This window comes from Lipotes vexillifer, unplaced genomic scaffold, assembly GCF_000442215.2.
Source record: "Lipotes vexillifer unplaced genomic scaffold, Lipotes_vexillifer_v1.1 scaffold31, whole genome shotgun sequence".
Taxonomy (NCBI): domain Eukaryota; kingdom Metazoa; phylum Chordata; class Mammalia; order Artiodactyla; family Lipotidae; genus Lipotes; species Lipotes vexillifer.
The window spans coordinates 3119401-3140039 of NW_006792454.1; the positions used below are offsets into that span (position 1 = coordinate 3119401).

General features: G+C 42.5%; 1 protein-coding gene across 1 annotated transcript in view; it reads right to left on the minus strand.

Moving 5' to 3' along the window:
* The window catches only part of TTC39B (tetratricopeptide repeat domain 39B), a 135131-nt gene extending 130720 nt beyond the window's left edge, over window positions 1-4411 (minus strand). The window contains 4 exon segments of the mRNA XM_007465648.1: window positions 4167-4225; window positions 4228-4308; window positions 4311-4368; window positions 4370-4411. Of these exon segments, the coding sequence (XP_007465710.1) occupies window positions 4167-4225; window positions 4228-4308; window positions 4311-4368; window positions 4370-4411 (240 nt within the window).
* Between the last annotated feature and the right edge of the window lie 16228 nt (window positions 4412-20639).

Genomic DNA, 20639 nt, shown 5'->3' on the forward strand with positions numbered 1-20639 from the left:
TCCAGTGTTTCTCAACTTTTTTTCAATATTGTCTTCCTGCCCCAGGAGCCTTTTTAGACATTTTTTTCCTAACCACATCCCCCATGAAATGTTACTAGCACAGAGATATATCTGTACTTTATACATAAAAGAGCAAGTATAAAGTTTATTCTTCTTATATAATAATGGGTTCAGAATGGCAATAAAAATGTTGTCATGTTTTAAAATTTAAAGCTATTAACATTAAACTTTGTATTTGCTGAGTAACTTTTAATGTAATTTTAATGTAAAAATGTGATGTATCAAATTATACATAAAAATTGCCAATTTCTACATAATAATAGCAATGTAACCAAATTTTTCACTTTCAAAACTGCTATTTTTCCAGAAAAGGTAAAACAATTGAAAAAATCTTCTTAAAAGTTATTTTTCATGAACTTAACTCTTGTTTTATATGAGAAAATAATTTTTACCTCATCCAGCTGCTACATATTCATTCAGATATCATCAATAGTTTCTCTTTTCAATACTTGGCATAGTTATTAGTGGGTTGAATAATTCTAATAGGATTAAAGAATAAAATATAAAGTACTTTTATTTAATTTTCAAATCCCAAGTCACACACAAAGCAGTGTGGGTCAAACATAAGCACTTAACATCCACAAGGCAGCCAATGGCAGCCCTAATGGATAAGGAAGTCACCAACAGAGATATGGCTTCAGGATCAAGCTACTGATGGACAGAAAGTTCTCCAGTCATAGCCATCTATTTGCCATAGGTTTGTAGTAATGACCCTGCATACATTCTGTATATCTTCCATGAACTCAATGTCAATGTTGCTTGTGTAATACCCAAGAAAAACCAATGAGAGAAATTTAAATGTTAAGAAGTAAGATTTTGCCCACCAAGCTTTGAAGGGCCACAAACCACTGGAACAACTGAGAAGTTTCTGCCTTCCTCCAGAACCAATTTTTGCCGCCCCTGAGGCTGAAAGCCCTAACCTCTGTGTTCCCACGTTTATCCTCCTAGCACCTAGAGAAAAAAACAAAAAAAACAAAAAACTCCAGTTTACCTAAGAAAACACCCCATCCCACAACTATAATAAGGGCCCCTCTACTACCATCATCTCCTTGGGTACTATGAAAGAAAAGGGATTCCCATACTATTAGCCTTTCTCCCAAACAAAGGAGCCCCCCCACCTCTAAAAGTATAGACTTTTGGAGCTGGAAGAACACTCAGGGCTCATAGAGCCCCTCCATCTTCAGATGAGGAAACTTAAAAGAGCCCTAAGAGGTAGAGCGACTGGCTCAATTAAGGTCACTATATTGTTATAGACAGAGACCTTGCCAGCCTGGGTCACTCTTGTATCTCCAGTCGAGGACCAGGCTTGGCACATAACACAGTCAGATGTTTGCACACTTAATGAATGAATGGCTATTGGGCAAATTAGTGACAGAGCTGAGAGCCCAGTTCACCTAATTCCTAACCTACCACTTTTCCAACTACACCAATTTGTCGCTTTTTACTTTTCTAGAATATCAAAGAGTAGCCTCAAAGACTATCAAATTTATATTGTTTGAAAAGCTTCCCAGCGCTTTTAGTTTCACACATCCAGGAAGTTGAAGAGCAGGGTCTTGTGCGCTTGTGATAAGTGCTTCAGCCCACTGAAAGTGAGGGATTTTCCACAAATAAGTCAAGGGTACCCGGTTGACAATGCATCACTTTTTACTTGCTTACCCTGCCTTGATCTCTTTTCTAGAGCTCTTGTTCACGTGCCATATCTCCTTACCCACACTGAGAGCCAAAACTGCCTTCCGTTTCTAAGACACCTACTAAGTTTTTAAGCACGAAGCAAATGTTCAACAAATGTTTGCAAAATTTATTCCAATGGAAATGGTGCACCATGAGGGACAAAAGTGGATTTGGCATGAACAAAAAAATTCTGTTTGGACTTTGCTCATTTCCTAGGACCAGTAGAGTACCTAACATGTAATGGGAGCCTAACAGTTACTGAATTTTAAAAAACAAATGAAAGATATGGCAAAAACTGAGACGTTATTAAGCATCGTCTTCACTCATTCAATAAATTCATTGAATTTATTCATTCAATATGTATTACCAAGTAATGTGCCAGGCTCTCTGCTGCTCTAAGACCTAATTTCCCCCACAGAGCCAGAGCCCTCCTCCCTAGCAAACGCATGGCATTAGGTTCACCTTGCAGGCTGTGGGCACAGCTAGGGTAGCCATGTCTCAATATGCTCAAGACAGTCCCAGTTTACACCTATTGTCCAAGCATTCTCTCCCAACAATGCCCTGGTCTAGACAATTATATCACCCTAAGTGTAGCAAATCTTTTTCAACAAGAAGCCCAGGGATTCAAAAATTTCACTCCACATTTACTAGCTACTCCCAGTCCCTTTTTTTTGGCTGTGCCATGCAGCATGTGGGATCTTAGTTCCCCAACCAGGGATCGAACGCATGCCCCCTGCAGTGGAAGGGCAGAGTTCTAACCACTGGACTGCCAGGGAATTCCCTACTCCCAGTCTTGTTTCCTTATTTCTAATACAGGCATAACACATTAAACTAAATGGTTATAAATAGAAAAGTGGCTGGGGACAAGGCTGGGACATCAGATTGAGACTACACTGTAGAGAGCCTTGCATACCAAGAACACGGATACATAATTTAATATACAGCAGGGAGCGATAAAAACCTTTAAGGGAGAAAGTGAATGTATAGTCAAAGCACCATGAAAGTGTTATGATGTTGATTACAGAAAAGATCTACGACAGGAGGAATGAAAAAAGCCGGCTCCAGGTGTACCAAAAAGACAGCCTAAAGCTGTAAATAAAGAAAGGTTGTCACAGATGAAAACGGCAACAAATATGCTATTTCATCATTTGCCTTTATGTATAATTTTAAAGTTTCAACAATAGATGCAGCTATGCAAGCTAGTTCATTGATCTGTGGTCCTGATACCCTCCTTGGAAGGCACAGGTTGTAAGGAAGCTTCTGGACAGTCCAGCTTGCCCTCCTGTCGGCCAGTCGTGTAAAGGAGCTGGAGCTCGGTTTTTGTTTTATTTTAAGGACTAAATTTCAAACATAGTATTCGTTGTCAAAAGAGTTTCCCGACACTGAGATGGACAGGAAGCTTAACCCGCCAACTCCAGATCTTCCACTATTGCATCATTTGAAACTAAGCCTCCTCAGGCAGCGACTTGCAAAATTCAAGTCAGGTAAAATGGCAGCAGCAGCAGCCGCTGTGGGTGCTGCTGCTGCGGCCGCCGCCGCTGGCCTCAACTTCAAGCGCCGGAGAGCGCGTCTCTCCGGAGCTGCCAACTGCTCAAAGGAATAGTCGATAAATCAACAGGTCCTGCTCGCCCGCCCGAGGGTGCTTAGACCCGGGAGCGCCAGCCACAGAAGGAAGTGGCTAATTATTTAAAGACAGTCGAGACCACTAGAGGCCGGAGTCAGCTCTCCAAGAGCCTTCCCTCCGTCCACCACCCACACTGGGAAACTGCTGGGAAAAGGCCCGGGCCCCGTACACTGAGGGGAAAGCACCAATCCCTGGGCTGCTGCTCCAGGTCCCTAGCCCTCCAGCCCCTGGGCAGCTCTGCACTGCCCGCGGGTGCAGACACCCCGAGGGCTCCTTTTTCCTCCGGCTGTCCCCCTCCTCTCATCGATTGCAAGCCTTTCTGTTCTGCCACCGGAAACTTCCAGAGAAGGTGAGATTCCCAAGTCAAGAGACGATTCTACAAACTGTAAAGGGCCAATGTCGGGACTTCAGAGTCAGACCTCATAAAGCCTAGGCGTCCCTGGTGAGGCTCAGTACTGCTCTGTACTGCGGGTCCTGCGCTCCCGCGCGTTCGCACCCATCCACCCGCTGGCCGAACGTGGTGTCCTCCGATCCGCAAGAGCCCACGCTGCCGGCCCCCGCAACTTCAGCAGCGCCTCCGCTCCGAGAGCCGCAGAGACCCTCCTCGCTCCAGCGAGGACAGACCTCCCAAGGCCTGGGGTCCCCAGCCGCAACTCCTGTCCCTTCCTCCGGGCGGGAGGCTGCAGGTCCCAGACAGGGAACCAAGAGGGCGGGACCTTGGCCGTCCCTGCCGGACTCGCTCAACGCTGCCGAGCTCGCTCATTACTCCCGGGCTCCAGGGGCAGTGCCCACCCTCCCCACCAGCCAGTACCTCGTCCGCTTCCAACTCTGCTCCGTTGCCTACGAGCGCCATGTTCCTCCTCCGGCTCCGCCGCCCAGAAACCAAACAGGGAGCTCAGAGCCAACTCAGTTTCTCGGCTCCGGGCTCAGCCCAGCGCGCCAGCAAAGGAGGAAGAGGACGGCTCCGCGCTCCCGCCGGGTCCCGGGCGGGGCCAGCGCGCAGCTGGGCGTGTGCTTTCCCCGCCCCCGGCGCCCGCACACCAGACGAGCATCCATTTCCCGAGCCGACGCCGGGTGGCGGGCCTCTACACAAGCTCCGCCCCCTGCAGGCCTCTCCCCGCCCTCTACGCGGCTCTGACTAGAGCAGCCAATCAGATTCCCCAACGCTTTTCCGCCTCCAGACGGCATCCACTTAGGATCCACATGGGCGGGGTCATTTCGTGGGCGGTGTCACCTTGTGGGCGGAGTCACTGGCGAACTTCGCTGGTCTGGCCCACTCTCTGGAAAGGCACCCTAGAGTACCAGCTTCCAGTACTCTGTGGGGAGGCCTGGAGCCAAGAGAGCGCTGGGTTAACGAGGCCAACCAAAGTCAAAGCCACCTAACCCTGATGCCCCTTTGAACCGTCCACCTGGTCTCTGGGCCAGTGCCAGTCCCCTTCCCTCGCCAGGTGCGCACTGCATCTCGCAGATGGTGAGTCCAGAGAGCAGCCTTGAGTCAAGGTCACAAGTCACCCAAAGGTCTCTGTCATTCCACCTGTCCAGACACTAAGTCAGGGACATCATCTTCAGATACAGGAATGCTGTGTTTGCTTCTGTGTATGTTTGAAAAATAACAGAAAAACCACAGGACATACATTTATACAACTTAGAGCTCCTCTACCCCTCCTCCCAATATCCTGTCACGATGACCCATTTTGTAACCCCAAACATATGTGCATAATTCGTGCTTGAACTATAAGATCCATGAGGGTGCAGATGCTGTTTGTCTTCTTCAAAACTGTATCCCCAGCACTTAGAACAGTGCCTTACACATAGTAGATGCTCAAGAAATATTTGTTGGCTTCGTTTAGAAATTGATTCCTGCGTATAACATGTAAGGTAATTGAACTATCCAACTGAAAAATTATAAGGGTATTTGGTGGGGGGGGGGGGGTTGGTCAGCTTAATTTTACATACGATAAAATTCACCAAGTTTAAGTTTGTAATTTGATAACAGATGTTTACAAAACACCATTCCAATCATGAAAACACACCCAAAAAGTTCCCTGTGCCTCTTTGCTGTCAATTTCCTTCTCCCACTCCCTAGCCTCTGGCAACCACTGATCTGCCTGTTCTGCTTTCTGTCACTCTCATTTTTTTTTTTTTTTTGCGGTACACGGGCCTCTCACTGTTGTGGCCTCTCCCGTTGCAGAGCACAGGCTCCAGACACGCAGGCCCAGCAGCCATGGCTCACAGGCCCAGCCGCTCCGCGGCATGTGGGATCTTCCCGGACCAGGGCACGAACCCATGTCCCCTGCATCGGCAGGCGGACTCTCAACGACTGCGCCACCAGGGAAGCCCTGTCACTCTCATTTTGCCTTTTCTAGAATTTCATATAAATTCTATCACAGAGCACATGATCTTTTGTGTCTGGCTCATGAAGGGCTATTCAGTGGTCATCCAGTGACAATTATAAAAATTGCTAACATTTATTGAGTACTTATTATGTGCCAGGATTATGCTGAGCCCCTTGCATAAATTATCTCCTTTACGCGTCATAACCCCATGAAGTAGGTGCTGTTAACTTACAGATGAGTGAAATGAGGGTCAGAGAGTTTAAGTAACTTGTTTGAGGTCAGACAGCTATTAAGGAAGTAGGGATGCCAGAATCTGAACTTCAGCAATCTGACCTTAAGGCGTGGTGGTAACCATTGTTCTGCACTGCCTCCAGCCACCACCTTCCTTTTCTTTCTCCCTATTTGTTTCAGTGGATCAGCTGCCTGGACATGTCTATTACACATACTTTCAGTGAGTCACCTTAGCATCCTTGAAACTTGCTCTACAATTTTAATGTGTCACTATGCACCTTTATACTAGTAAAATAAAATGGCTTCTACCCCACAAACAACATGGAAAAAAATGGATTAGATTACGGTGATGAGTGCACAACTCTATGATTTACTACAAATCCTTGAAGTGTATAATTATAATAGGTGAGTTTTATGGTCATGTACATTATATTTCAATAATGCCACTTTAAAAAACAGGTTAACACATTCTTTCAGCACTCTTAGAATCAGATATGTGGAGCTAGAAAGGACCTAGGGGTCATTTAATTCCAATACACCTGAAAGTTTCCACTCCTCCCCTAACCTCCTGTTTATGCTTAGCTTTCTGAGGCTGGATTTCCTGTCTGGGTCCAGATTCTACTCTGTATTGCTCATGCATGATTCCGTTTTTTAAAGTTCTAAAATTTAGTTGGCTCCTAAATTAATATCACATTATTTGACATTAAACCATCCTGTGGTGGCTTCTTCCTCTCTTGTATGCTTTATTATTGTCTTTCAAATTTCAACTCCTCAAATTTTGAAGAGGTACAAAAGAACTTGGCACTAATTAGTGGCATGATTATGTTATAGTGAGAATCAAGTTTAATTTTTCAGAAATCCTTCTCTTTTTTTTTTTGCGGTATGCAGGCCTCTCACTGCTGTGGCCTCTCCCGTCTCTCCCGTTGCGGAGCACAGGCTCCGGACGCACAGGCCCAGCGGCCATGGATCACGGGCCTAGTCGCTCCAGGGCATGTGGGATCTTCCCAGACCGGGGCACGAACCTGTGTCCCCTGCATCGGCAGGTGGACTCTCAACCACTGTGCCACCAGGGAAGCCCCCAGAAATCATTCTTATAGATAAAAGTTAGTAATTTATTTTAAATGAGAGATCAAATCTGAAGCCCCGTATACTTTAATAACGATTAACTTTATTTATTTTGGGCTGCATTGGGTCTTCGTTGCTGCACACAGTCTTTCTCTAGTTGAGGTGAGCAGGGGCTACTCTCCGTTGCGGTGCACAGGCTTCTCATTGCGGTGGCTTCTCTTGCTGTGGAGCACAGGCTCTAGGCACGCGGGCTTCAGTAGTTGTGGTGCACGGGCTCAGTAGTTGTGGCTCACAGGCTTAGTTGCTCCATGGCATGTGGGATCTTCCCAGACCAGGGCTCGAACCCTAGTGCCCTGCATTCGCAGGCGGGTTCTTAACCACTGCGCCACGAGGGAAGTCCTGCCCTGTGTACTTTTTTTTTTTTAACATCTTTATTGGAGTATAATTGCTTTACAATAGTGTATTAGTTTCTGCTTTAAAACAAAGTGAATCAGCTATACATATACATATATCCCCATATCTCCTCTCTCTTGCATCTCCTTCCCACCCTCCCTATCCCACCCTTCTAGGTGGTCACAAAGCACCGAGCTGATCTCCCTGTGCTATGCGGCTGCTTCCCACTAGCTATCTATTTTACATTTGGTAGTGTATATATGTCCATGCCATTCTCTCACTTCGTCCCAGCTTACCCTTCCCCCTCCCCGGGTCCTCAAGTCCATTTTCTATGTCTGCGTCTTTATTCCTGTCCTACCCCTAGGTTCTTCAGAACCATTTATTTTAGATTCCATATATATGTGTTAGCATACGGTATTTATTTTTCTCTTTCTCACTTACTTTACTCTATATGACAGACTCTAGTTCCATCCACCTCACTACAAATAACTCAGTTTCATTTCTTTTTATGGCTGAGTAATATTCCATGGTATATATGTACCACATCTTCTATATCCATTCGTCTGTCAATGGGCATTTAGGTTCCATGACCTGGCTATTGTAAATAGAGCTGCAATGAACATTGTGGTACATGACTCTTTTTGAATTATGATTTTCTCTGGGTATATGCCCAGTAGTGGGATTGCTGGGTCGTATGGTAGTTCTATTTTTAGTTTTTTAAGGAACCTCCATACTGTTCTTCACAGTGGCCATATCAATTCACATTCCCACCAACAGTGCAAGAGGGTTCCCTTTTCTCCACACCCTCTCTAGCATTTATTGTTTGTAGCTTTTTTGATGATGGCCATTCTGACTGGTGTGAGGTCATACCCCATTGCAGTTTTGATTTGCATTTCTCTAATGATTAGTGATGCTGAGCATCCTTTCATGTGTTTGTTGCCAATCTCTATATCTTCTTTGGAGAAATGTCTGTTTAGGTCTTCTGCCCATTTTTGGATTGCGTTTTTTGTTTGTTTGATATTGAGCTGCATGAGCTGCTTGTAAATTTTGGAGATTAATCCTTTGCCAGTTGCTTCATCTGCAAATGTTTTCTCCCATTCTGAGGGTTGTCTTTTCGTCTTGTTTATGGTTTCCTTTGCTGTGCAAAAGCTTTTAAGGTTCATTAGGTCCCATTTGTTTATTTTTTGTTTTTATTTCCATTTCTCTAGGAGGTGCCACCCTGTATACTTTAAATTCACCCCACTAGATAAGTACCATTCCTGTTTCTGAGGGAGCCAATTATGAACACTGAATGAATAAGTGTGCTCTAGCCACTGGAACATCTAATCAAATTTGCTGTGCTCATGGCAGATGCCAACTTCCCCTTCCCGCACATGTGTGATTCTACAAGATTATGAATCACAAATATAAAACAGCTTTTTCAAATAATAATTAGAATGAATTCATTTTTGTAACAGAATTCCCCTTGCCAGTTTGCTGCTAATGATGTACTCTATCAGTCAAATGAGATTAGTCAAGTATTCCATTTCCCAAAAAAACCTAGCATAGGGGTTCAGCAAAAGCAGTGTCTGAATTTGTTTCATTTTGAAGATACATCTACTGGTAGCTGTTTAGGTTTCAGATTAAATCTAATATTGCAGACAATCTAATCTTTAGTATTCTTAAACCTGTTACCCTTAGCAGATGTAAGGGTTTTTTTGTTGATACTTGATTCAAATAAAAATTGCCTCTTTAGACAAATACCATATGCTAACACATATATACGGAATTTAAGAAAAAAAATGTCATGAAGAACCTAGGGGTAAGACAGGAATAAAGACACAGACCTACTAGAGAATGGACTTGAGGATATGGGGAGGGGGAAGGGTAAGCTGTGACAAAGCGAGAGAGAGGCATGGACATATATACACTACCAAACGTAAGGTAGATAGCTAGTGGTAAGCAGCCGCATAGCACAGGGAGATCAGCTCAGTGCTTTGTGATCGCCTGGAAGGGTGGGATAGGGAGGGTGGGAGGGAGGGAGACGCAAGAGGGAAGAGATATGGGAACATATGTATATATATAACTGATTCATTTTGTTGTAAAGCAGAAACTAACACACCATTGTAAAGCAATTATACTCCAATAAAGATGTTTAAAAAAAAATGCAGTCTATATGACTGGGAGAAAGTATTTGCAAAACACATAATAAAAAAAAATTGCCTCTTTATCATTTGTGTCGTAGGAGAGAGAATGATTTTGCACTTAGAAATTAAAATTTTCAGGTGCTTGTATCATTGTAAGTCATGTATTTGTCAATGGCTTTGTCTCACATTCATATCTTAGCTCAACATGGGAACTTCCCCTTCTAAATTACCCCTCCCTCTCCATCACCTGCTATCGTGTCTTTCTGCTACCTCTTAGCATTTATCACTATCTGAAAATACCTTGTTCATTTATCTGTTTACTTGCTTATGGTCTGTCTCCCTCAACAACACCCTCACATACACTGTAGAGTAAGCTCCATGAGGGAAGGAACCTTGTGTTTTGTGTATACAGCAAAACCCCAGTGCCCAACACTAAACGGATATGTCATAAATGGTTATTGAGTGAATGAATGAAAGTATATAAAGTTCATAGTACACAGAGCATTTTGTTTAGAACTTGAAATGCCAATGCTTTAGCATAATGATTTTTTGAAAAACAGAGAAAACCAGTAATAATGAGGGAGATTAAAGAATGCAAATTACATGATATCTGAAAAGTAAATAATGTTTTTCATAGGGTGATGTGGCAGGCATGATGACTATCTTTAATGCCTCCTCATTTTTTTCAAAACTATATAAGAGCTAAGTACTTAGAGGTCCCTCAGTGACCTAAAGGAGATTAATTCAGGTCCCTGAGAGAGGCTTAAATGCTAGGGGAAAAAAACCTCATCATTTAGTGGAGGCTGAAATTCTCCTTTAAGAATATCCCTGCTCTAGGCATTTGGAGCTGGGTAAACACTCATTTTGCCCTGTTTATCAGTTGTTCACTTTTTCACACACACATATACCTATAATCTTTCCAATCACCTTCCTATTTATTTTCACTATATCTCTTTAAATTAGATTAATCTCATTTTTTTCAGATGAGGAGAGACCCACAGAAGAGAAAAGCAGAACAGAGACTAACTGCGGCAATATGAAACCTCAGAGTACAGCGTTGAGGATTTAAAAACAAGAATAAATAAGGAATCTGTGGCAGAGGTGCTCTTTGCCACCTGCTGTTTGTTCTCCCCTTGTTCTATTGGTAAGAGAACCTGATTTTATATAAAGCAGCATGGTGTCCAGCTAAAAGATGGCATTCTCAAGAACTCCTTTACAACTAGGAATAGCCAATGTAACTAAATTCCAGTCAATGAAATATGTTATATTTGACTTCCGGGAAGGCTATTTAAAGGGAAAGGACTGAACAAAGGCATGTGGCACTTTTGCCCTTCTACCTCTCCTCCTTCCAACAGCCTGGAACAGACGTGATGGTTGGAGCTCCTGCTGCCCTTTTGGACCATGAAGAATGGAAGAATGGACCATGAAGAAAGGACCTGGAGAATGGAAGCCATAAACTAGAATAGTGGGACAAAAAGACAGAAAGAGTCCGGATTCCTGTTGACTTTGGAGCTACCACACAAGTACTTGACCAGCAACCTCCAAATTTCTATTATTCTCAATTACTATTAATTATATTAATTTCCATTACTATCTTGTTTAAGTCACCATTATACTGAGTTTTCTGTTAGATGCAAACAATCTTAAATGTATATGTATAAGTATCTAATTCAAAGTGTTATTAGATATTCTGGGTTCCCATATGCCTTCCCACTGATTTCAGCTGAAGCATTTGGAACTTCTAACCCAGTATTGGATTGGAGTAGCCTACTTAGAGCAGTTTTGCAGCCCATGCACACCTTCGTTCCTGAAAACACCTCCTTCAAGTCCTCTTTCTCGGGGTTCTGTTGTGCCTTCTTTTCTGGCATGTTTCCCCTTACATTGCTAGAATCCATTATTGTCCTACAATCCAAATATTCTTCACATTCTGAATAATACTAGCATCTTTTTTATGATAAAAAAATTGTATTTCATGCACAGTTTTAGTAAACCAATAATTATCTTTGGCCATCTTTGGCAATTCTATTCTCATAGCCACTTATAGGTCTCGTACTTACAACATTTCTGACTGAGCATTTTGGATTTATATTAGGCAATTCCTACACTCACCGAGAAGAGTCAGATACAAACCTCCTCCCTAAGACCTACACATAGTAACATCTATATTCTAAAATCAGTTTTGACTCAGCACTACAATGTAGCTCTACTTGTCTCTAAAGCAACGGCTCTCAAACTTGAGCATGCATCATAATTACTCAGAGGGCTTGTTGAAACACAGATTGCTGGCTCCACTCCCCAGAGTTTCTGATTAGACAGGTCTGGGGTGGGGTCCACTTGGTGCTGCAGCTGCTACTGCTAATTCAAGAACCAGGCCTTAAGAATCGCTGCTCTAAACCGTGGTGAGCAACTTGATCTCCCCGGGCACAAGCAGCCTACCTGGCAGATATAGCCCACCCTCTAAGGGATCAAGATGAAAAACTAGAAAAGTGCTTTTGTGCTGCTACTTAGCACACAAAGACTAACATTAACATTCCATCTAAATGAAACGCTGTGACCCTTTTCTCCTTGATATTCTTTCAACAACGAGGAAAACAATCTAAGTGGTGAAAATATAGCATTATTTTCATATGATTCAATAAAACCACATTCATTTCATTTCATCAATTTTTCCTTTTGTTCAATTGACCGACGTGAAAAAGAGGTAGGTCCTCACTGCTCCAAGCGAGCCTGATTCCCACGCAGATACTGGACCATCAGTAATTAAGCCTCATTTCTTAGCTCCTTGAGACCCTGATTTGTGATCTTTGAACAATCCACTTCAATTCTTTCAGCTTCTTTTGTGGGTGTCAAATATAGAATGAGGGATAAAAGTACATGACTTTTCATATCCACAAGACTACAACCCTGGGATTTAGTTGGAGTGAAGGAAGCTCTCCTTGACTCACAGTTACGACAGAGAGTGGAATGTGGTGACTGGAAGCAGCCACGGAGGTGATTTTACATGTTCCCAAGTTACCAGGTATCTCAAATAATTTCCCCCAAAATGCCATACTAACTAATATGCTGGGGGGGAAAAAAGATTTTTAAGGGGAAATAATTTACACTATTCTCTATACTTTATACTATCTATATACTTTCACAGCTTTTTGATGTTTATAGCTGACTTGGAATTTCCCACTGATTTCTAGAAACATATATAAACATTAAAAACTAGGCTCCAGGGTGATGGGCCTCAGGTGCAGTTTGAGAGCCTCTGACACTGCTCAGCAGTTATGTCTGGGCTCAGAGGCAGCATAGTATTATTTCTGCACATCTGAACTGTTTTATTGCCTCCTAAGCACCTTCACCATGAGGTGGGCAGGGCTTATATCTCAACAGATGAGAAAACTGAGGCTCTGAGATGTTAGACGACCTGCCCAAAGTCATTACTGAGTGGGGATCAACCACATGTTAAGGTCCTTTTCTGTTTATATCCTTTATAAAGGATATAACTGTGGCCTGGAGGCTGTTTTTTGGAGAGGCTAGGAAAGGCTTAAATACCCCCAAATCTGCCTCAGTACAACAAACATACCCGAGAAACTGGTGAGTCCACCTACCACTCACCCACACCCCACAACCCACCCCCGACACTGCCGGCTGTTTATTTTGTCATTATCAGACAATTCCAAAGCCTTTGGAGACATAGACACTTGGTGAACTCAAAATCTGCACTTCATGCAGAAGGGATCTATAAAAATCGTAAATGTCGAACTGTGAAGAATGCCGACACAAGTCCAGAGAAGTACCTCCTGCAGGTAACAACCTTCAACCACAAAAAACCTACCTGAAGGCACTGAAGAGAGACCCAAAAAAGGTAGATTATGAAGGCTGCTGGGGTCTCATACTCGAGAAAGAACTTACTCTGTGGCTTACTTGTTTTTTATGGCATTAGCCTGAGGAGAGCCTCTGTGATTTAATTGGTTCAAAGAACCTGAGGACAGAGTTCAGGGCAAACACAGCAGCTGGAAATTGAGAGGAGATATCCAGGAAAGGGAAGTGGGGATGGGGTTTAACTCCTGGGACTATAAACTCCTGTCCAAATCTCTGGCTGACCCCTGACCCATACACCTGTGAGGCCAACTCCAAGCAGCCCAGATAAGGTTAAAAGAACTGAGCTGAAATCTCAGCAGCCACTCACACTAGGGGAAAGAGTGTTTATTGTTTGTGTTTATCCAAATTAACTGATTTAAAAAATAATCAGTCAATAGTGTTCAGAGGATCTAAAAGAATCCAGCTCAAACTCCGGTGTATTTGATTCCAAAGTTATCTTTCTAGTTGCTTCGTAGCTATTTAAGTAATCTCCTTTCAAGCATTGTAGGTGGGAATAGGAAAATTAGCACGTCTTCCTTGAAAAGTTTGGCAATGACGATCCAGAGTTTAAAACCCCACAGCTGGAAATTTATCCTATAGATATACTCACATACATGTAAAACTGCTAACGCACAAGGTTACTCACTGTGGCAATACCTGTAATAATATAAGCTCGACATCTATCTAACTATCCATCAGCAGAGAATTGGCTAAATACCTTGTGATACTTCCAAATAATGGAGTATTCTTCAGCCTTAAAAAATAAAATACATAAAAATGAGGAACCCCTTTAAGGGCTGATACTGAATCATCTCCAACATATATTATTAAGTGAAATAAACAAGGCACAAAGCAGTATTCATTGTTCTCCAATATTCTTCCACACTTCTTCCAAAATTTTTAGCCAGATGCTTCCTCATCTGGAATTGACTGCCTTTTCCAGTGTCCCTTGCAGCTGGGTGTGGCCATGGGATTGAGGTCTCCTCAAAGAGGTTTGAGCAAAACTCTTATGTGGCAGCTTCCAGGACCCTTCCTTAGACACAGGTATTCTGCGACCTTTGCCCTTTGTCTTCATTGGACACATCCTTCATTGGGTACACTCCATCCTGCTGTCGAGAACATGGATTCTCTCATCTTGGTTCATGATTGAGCTGGAAGAAACCTGAATGCTTCTTGGAGATCCGGCAAGTACCAGCTCTGGATCACACACACTTGGAATTTTACATGAGAGAGAAATAAACTTCCATCTTGTTAAAAATCACAGTTATTTTGGGTCTTGAGTTATTTGAAGTTGAATCTAATCCTAACTCTTACACAGGTATAAACACTGCAAGGATTTTGCCAGATCTGGCTAACTTGCCCTCCAGAAAGACTGTGCCAATTTGCACTGCAACGAGTACTATATGAATGGGTAGAGAGCTCTTTTTGCAGCACTGCATTGCCTCCCAGATACCAGATGCCGGATGCCAGCTGCCAGATGCCTAATGGATCTAGAGACAGGTAGAAAGGACCCATAAATGTGACCTGGACACCAGGACAGGCAGAGGTACCAATGCCAACAAGAAGGAACTTCAGAAATTGAAGCTTCCCTTACTGACACTGGTTTCAACTAACCAGCCTCTCTTGTTCTTCTCACTTTCTTCAGGTTCTAGAGCTTTGTTCTCTTCTATTCTGAGTCCCCTCCAATACCAGCCCCAGACCTATTTCCTGGTGGGAAACCAAGAATTTGGATGCCTGCTCCTCAAATAGAGAAAGAAAGAGCAGTAGGCTTCACCCAGTGTCCGTGTCTCCTGCCTGCTGAATGTGGCACCGGCCAGCAGAGTGGGGTGTGCTGATCCATAGCCCTGACTGATATATCAAACAAGCAGGAAATAAGAAGATATGATCAGGAAGCAATTTAATTCTCTTTCCCACTGTCCCTTCTGGTCATGCTATTTTCTGCTCCTGGGTAGAATTTTAGGTAGGTGCCATAGCTTTTGACATCACTCGGGGATATTCTAGAGTCTAGCCCAGCCTAATCATCATAAAAACCCAAACATCATTCAATTTAAAATTCCTCCCACCCCATTTCAAGCTTCTGTAGAGGGAAAAGAGAAGAAAGACTGTTTCTTTCCTCTTTCTCACTCTTCCTCCTCAGCTCCATCACTAGCTACAATTTTGGGATCCTCATAGGACAGAGATGTTGGAGGGTACATACTTGTAATGAGTAGTAGGTCCCAGAGATCTAATGCACAGTATAATGAATATTGACAACCATACTATATTATAATCATTAGACTTGCTAAGAGACTGGAACTAATAAATTATTCCAACCACTAAAAAGGAGTGACAATTATGTAACATGATAAAGGTGCTAATTATCAATTGCTACAATGGCAATCATATTGCAATATATAAATATATCAAATTAACCTGTTGTACACCTTAAATTTACACAGTGTTTTGTGTCAAATACGTTTCAAGTCAAAATAAAAATTTTACTCCAAGGCTGGAATGACAGAGATAAAGGGCACAAGAGCTCTCACTTGACTGCTACTGGTGTCCTCTTCGTGGGACAGATGACAAACGTTGATTCCTCCTGTCACAAAGGACTCTTGAGGGTTGTTTGGAGATTTCTGCAGGTATGGAGTTTAGCCTCCCTCATCCCCAGTGCTTCCCAGAGAAAAATGCTTCTTTGGCAAGGGCGGGGACCCTTCACTCCCACCATGTGTTCCCGGAGAATGTCTGAAGATCCTGTGAAAGACAACGTACAGTCAGCTCTATCTGTGAGCATCTCATCTAATGGTGTATAAGAAACACACACTTGTCCCCGACATCAGAGGACGTGCAGCTTGCCTCTAAGGAAGCCCTTCTTTCCGGCTAAGTCCCCAGCCAGGCTTTACATACACCTCCCCCAGCATAGGCAGACACCAATCCCTCTGCCCTAAAGCTCTGGTGGATGCCTATCAAGTTTTCTGAGTGGTTTTACTGAAAGCTCCTTTGCTTGAATAGAAGGGAAGGAACAGCCCCGTCCCACTCTCCTGTTCCCCCAGACTGGAGTAGAAGGAGAACTTGCAGAGGACACCACAGTTCTCTCTCCTGGAATCAGCTTTACTCTTATTATTCCAATGACCTCTCAGGAATTCTTAGCATTCTCTCGCATCATCTTGAAGTGGATAATAATCCAAGGTCACAAAGCAGGTTCGGGAACTCACTCTCTTTGCATGTGCTACAACAGATGGCCTAGTGCCTTGCCTACCTTGCCTGTAAGGGAGAAGGTGAGGGTCCTTGGCACACTTTGTTTTATTTTTAGGCCTTTGGGTCTTCAAACAGATAATACTGTTTGCCTCCAGCGAGAGAAACTGTCTGTTGGCGAACACAGGAGTGGACAGAAAAATTTTCAGAATACACTAAAGAAATACGGTGCAAAAAAACGTCTCTGCCGTTTTTCTGGTAGACTGCCTCTTCGTTTTAAATACCCAAACGTCCTAGAATATATACTTCTCAAGACGTTTTTTCAGCCAACATTTACATAAGAAAAAAATTATATTAACATTCCCGAAATACTTTTCAGGAAAAGTCTTATGTTATAGTCCAAAAACAATTGGTAGAATATTAGAATCTCACCTAAATGGTTTTGAAAAGTGTACTGAGTGTCAGCACCAGGTTTCTGCCTCAAAGATGGTGCTGATGCAGAGACACGACCGCCTGCAAAACAAATATTGTTTATAACCATACGAGTTGTTTGGTGACACGGAGCATTTTTTAGCCTAGCAGTGTTTTGATTATATTTTAGGAAATTTAGGGAGCTTAGGGTCGATATTTAATGCGTTAAATTTTTTCTTATTTAATATTTTACTTTACTAGAGCAATGTTTCATAATCCTACCTAAAGAGCACAAGGCTCTCTGTAATTTTTCTTTGACCCAATTTACTAATGGCTGGTCCCAGTTAGATATCTGCTTGTAAATGACTGATCAAACTGCAAACAATTTCTGTCCAGCAGAAAAGTTTTCCCCAAAGTTTTATTGCCCTGAATTACATTAACCAGTTTTGTATCCACTTATCAACCTCATTTTATATTCTTTCTTTCAGTGACTATAGATACATATGTTTCTCCTATGCTCCTTTGAACCAGTGTTAGGATCCTACTGGTTTCATTATTAATGAATTAAATACGTTTTTAAACATGTGCTCACAGTATGTTTGTATTAGAGTCATGTTTTTAGCTTTCTGAAAATTCTAAAATGATCATTCAAATGTTGAATGAAGACATTTTAGAACCACGATCATATCATTCCATATCTATGAATGTGTACATGTATATGAAATGTGTACATGTATATGAAAAAGAAGGAAATATCTGAAATAATTTTTACCAAGACAGTTAACGTTAGTGGTTTTGAAACCGAGGGTAATCATCAGTTAGACCCATTAACTCTGGAACCTGCCTTCACTGATCACGCTTGCTTTAACTGTTGCTACAAAAACTTTCATGTCCTCCAAGCAGTATGTAGCCTAGACTATAAGGTGTTTGCCTGAGTTATATTTTTTGTTGTTGTTGGTTTTTTTAGGAATTTGGAGTCAGCTGTGTCTAGTTCAAGCTCAAGCCAGTTAAGAATGGTTAGGGCCACCAACCCTCCAACTAGGTGTATACCAGTGATCTTTTGACATCAGAGGGCCAAACACCTCACCCTCAGAAAATGCGAACACACCATTTTCTGATCACGGGTCCAGTGAGGAAGCCTGTAGCTGCTACGCCTGCGCAGAACGACACTTACCGGAACTTTTTATTTCCAATCTCTTTACCGCGGGCTCCCGACGCCTCAGAGAGCCCTGCTTCTCTATCCTAAATATACCCCGAGCCCCTTGCCTTAGGAGACATGGCTCTGAGAATTGTGCTCCTATCTCGTCGCCTGGTTGCCTGGAGGATAAACCCTTTCTCGGCAGCAAACGTCGGCATCTCAGCGTTTGGCTTGCTGCGCATCAGGAAAAGCAGACCTGGGTTCAACAGCATTTTTCTCTGAGAGACGGGTAGAGTGTTTTTCACTTTCTTTTAAATACATTCCTTTACTGTTTACATTACTTTACAATGGACTTGCATCACTTTTAAAATTAGGGGGAAGGGCTTCCCTGGTGGCGCAGTGGTTGAGAGTCCGCCTGCCGATGCAGGGGACACGGGTTCGTGCTCCGGTCCGGGAAGATCCCACATGCCGCGGAGCGGCTGGGCCCGTGAGCCATGGCCGCTGAGCTTGCGCGTCCGGAGCCTGTGCTCCGCAACGGGAGAGGCCACAGCAGTGAGAGGCCCGCGTACCAAAAAAAAAAAAAAAAAAAAAAAATTAGGGGAAAATAATACAGTTTATTCTCATTGTTAATGGTAATAATGTTCTATAAAGTTGCCGCACATACTGAATTAGCAAATACTGAGCCCTTGCTAATAGGGGAAATACAGGGTTAGTTTCCTGCAAGCTTCTGGTCACAACATTTTTGTCAGCTGAGCAGTGTACGTACCCTTGTTTTATGTGTGTTTCTGTTTAAAGACATTTATATAATATATATTGTTGACTCACTAACATTGAATTCACAGACCACAGCACTATAACTTATGCCTGAGCAAAGCTTATCTATACACTTAGACACATCAGCACTGTGCTTGAGGGACAGTTTAAGCAACAGATTCACCAACAAACAACAAGAAGCGCAAAAATGCAAAAAAAAAAAAAGGCATTAAATAGACTACAAAAAGGACACTGGTTTTCAGCATGACAATGAAATGAGAAAGCAGAGTATTGCCTCATTTAACCTCAGTTGGGAACGTGAGCATTGGATGACTCAAATTTTCCACTGCTCTGTACATTATAATTTAGAACATAAAATGTTAAAGTTCTATAAAGTATAATTTTAGAATGTCAAAAAGCTAAAACATGACTCATACATATCATGAGCACACACTAAAAATCGATTTAATTCATTAGTAAGGGAACCAGCACAATAGTAATGCTGGTTCAAGGGAGCATAGGAAAGACCTTGAAAGTGCCACAAGTATTGACTTGGGGGTTACAAATAAATTTTAGCAAGTTGGTGAATTCAAAATACTGAATCCACAAATAATGAGGATAGACTATATAGCTATTTTTTACCATTTGAAACTATAATACAAAAGAATTTTTTAAATCGCCTATTAAGTTTTGCCTCAGCTGCTAGACTCAGCTCTAGAAGACAAGGATGAGTTCTCATTCATAGCGAAATACTAAACAGGTAATTAAGTGCCTATAGTATGTGCTTAATAAATGTCCTTTTCTCACCACCACCCACTTCTCTGAATGACAAACTACAGAGCACACACAAAAGTTTATTCTCAGTTCTGTAAAGAAGTTCTGCTGTTTAGAAATCATCTGTCATTGTTTTTAGCCACCCAGCATCTAAAACTCTGTGGTGAGAGAACTCCCACCTAAGGCAAAGTTTACCTCCCTCTTGAAAAGCTGAAAATGCCAGACTTTCTTCCACAGCCTCCTTTGTAGCTAGAATGCAAGTTATGACCTAGGGTCCACGGATCACAGGAGCCCAACTCAGGTGCTGAATTCAAGGCTTGTATGTAAACCAGCAGGTATCCTGCAGAATCCATATCACTGTGGGTAATGACAGTGGAAACTGCTACAAGCCATTTCCAAAAGCAGCTAAAGAAACAGTCCTAGTGAAGGTGGTCAGTGTCCAGTAGTGTCACTAGCACTGGCAACATGAACTGCAGAGTCTGTACAGTGGGACCCACATTGTGGCATGATAATGGACATTATTTCTGGTTGTGACGTCTCTAAGTTGGTTCTATGAGCCCTCTGGAAAACAAGCAAGATATCCTTCTAATAGCCTTTTAATTAATTCCTTTTCTGCCTCAGTTAGCAAAAAATGGTTTCTGTTGGGGTACTTCCCTGGTGGTCCAGTGGTTAAGACTCCGTGCTCACTCTAAGGGGCGTGGGTTCAATCCCTGGTCGGGGAACTAAGATCCTGCATGCCACGCGGCGTGGCCAAAAAATGAAAAAGAAAAAAAGAAAGAAATGGTTTCTGTTGCCTGCAGCTAAGAATCCTGACTGATACATATATACATACACACATATATGGAATTATCCTCCTAGATAACAATTTGGTCTCAATTTGACAGCTTTAACAAATAGCAGAATTACAACAGATTAAATAATAACATGTGTTGAGCATGCACAATGTACCAGGCACTTTACTTATATTATCTGATTTATCTTATCTGGTAGATACTGTTTTCAATATTTTTTTATGGAAGTATAGTTGATTCACA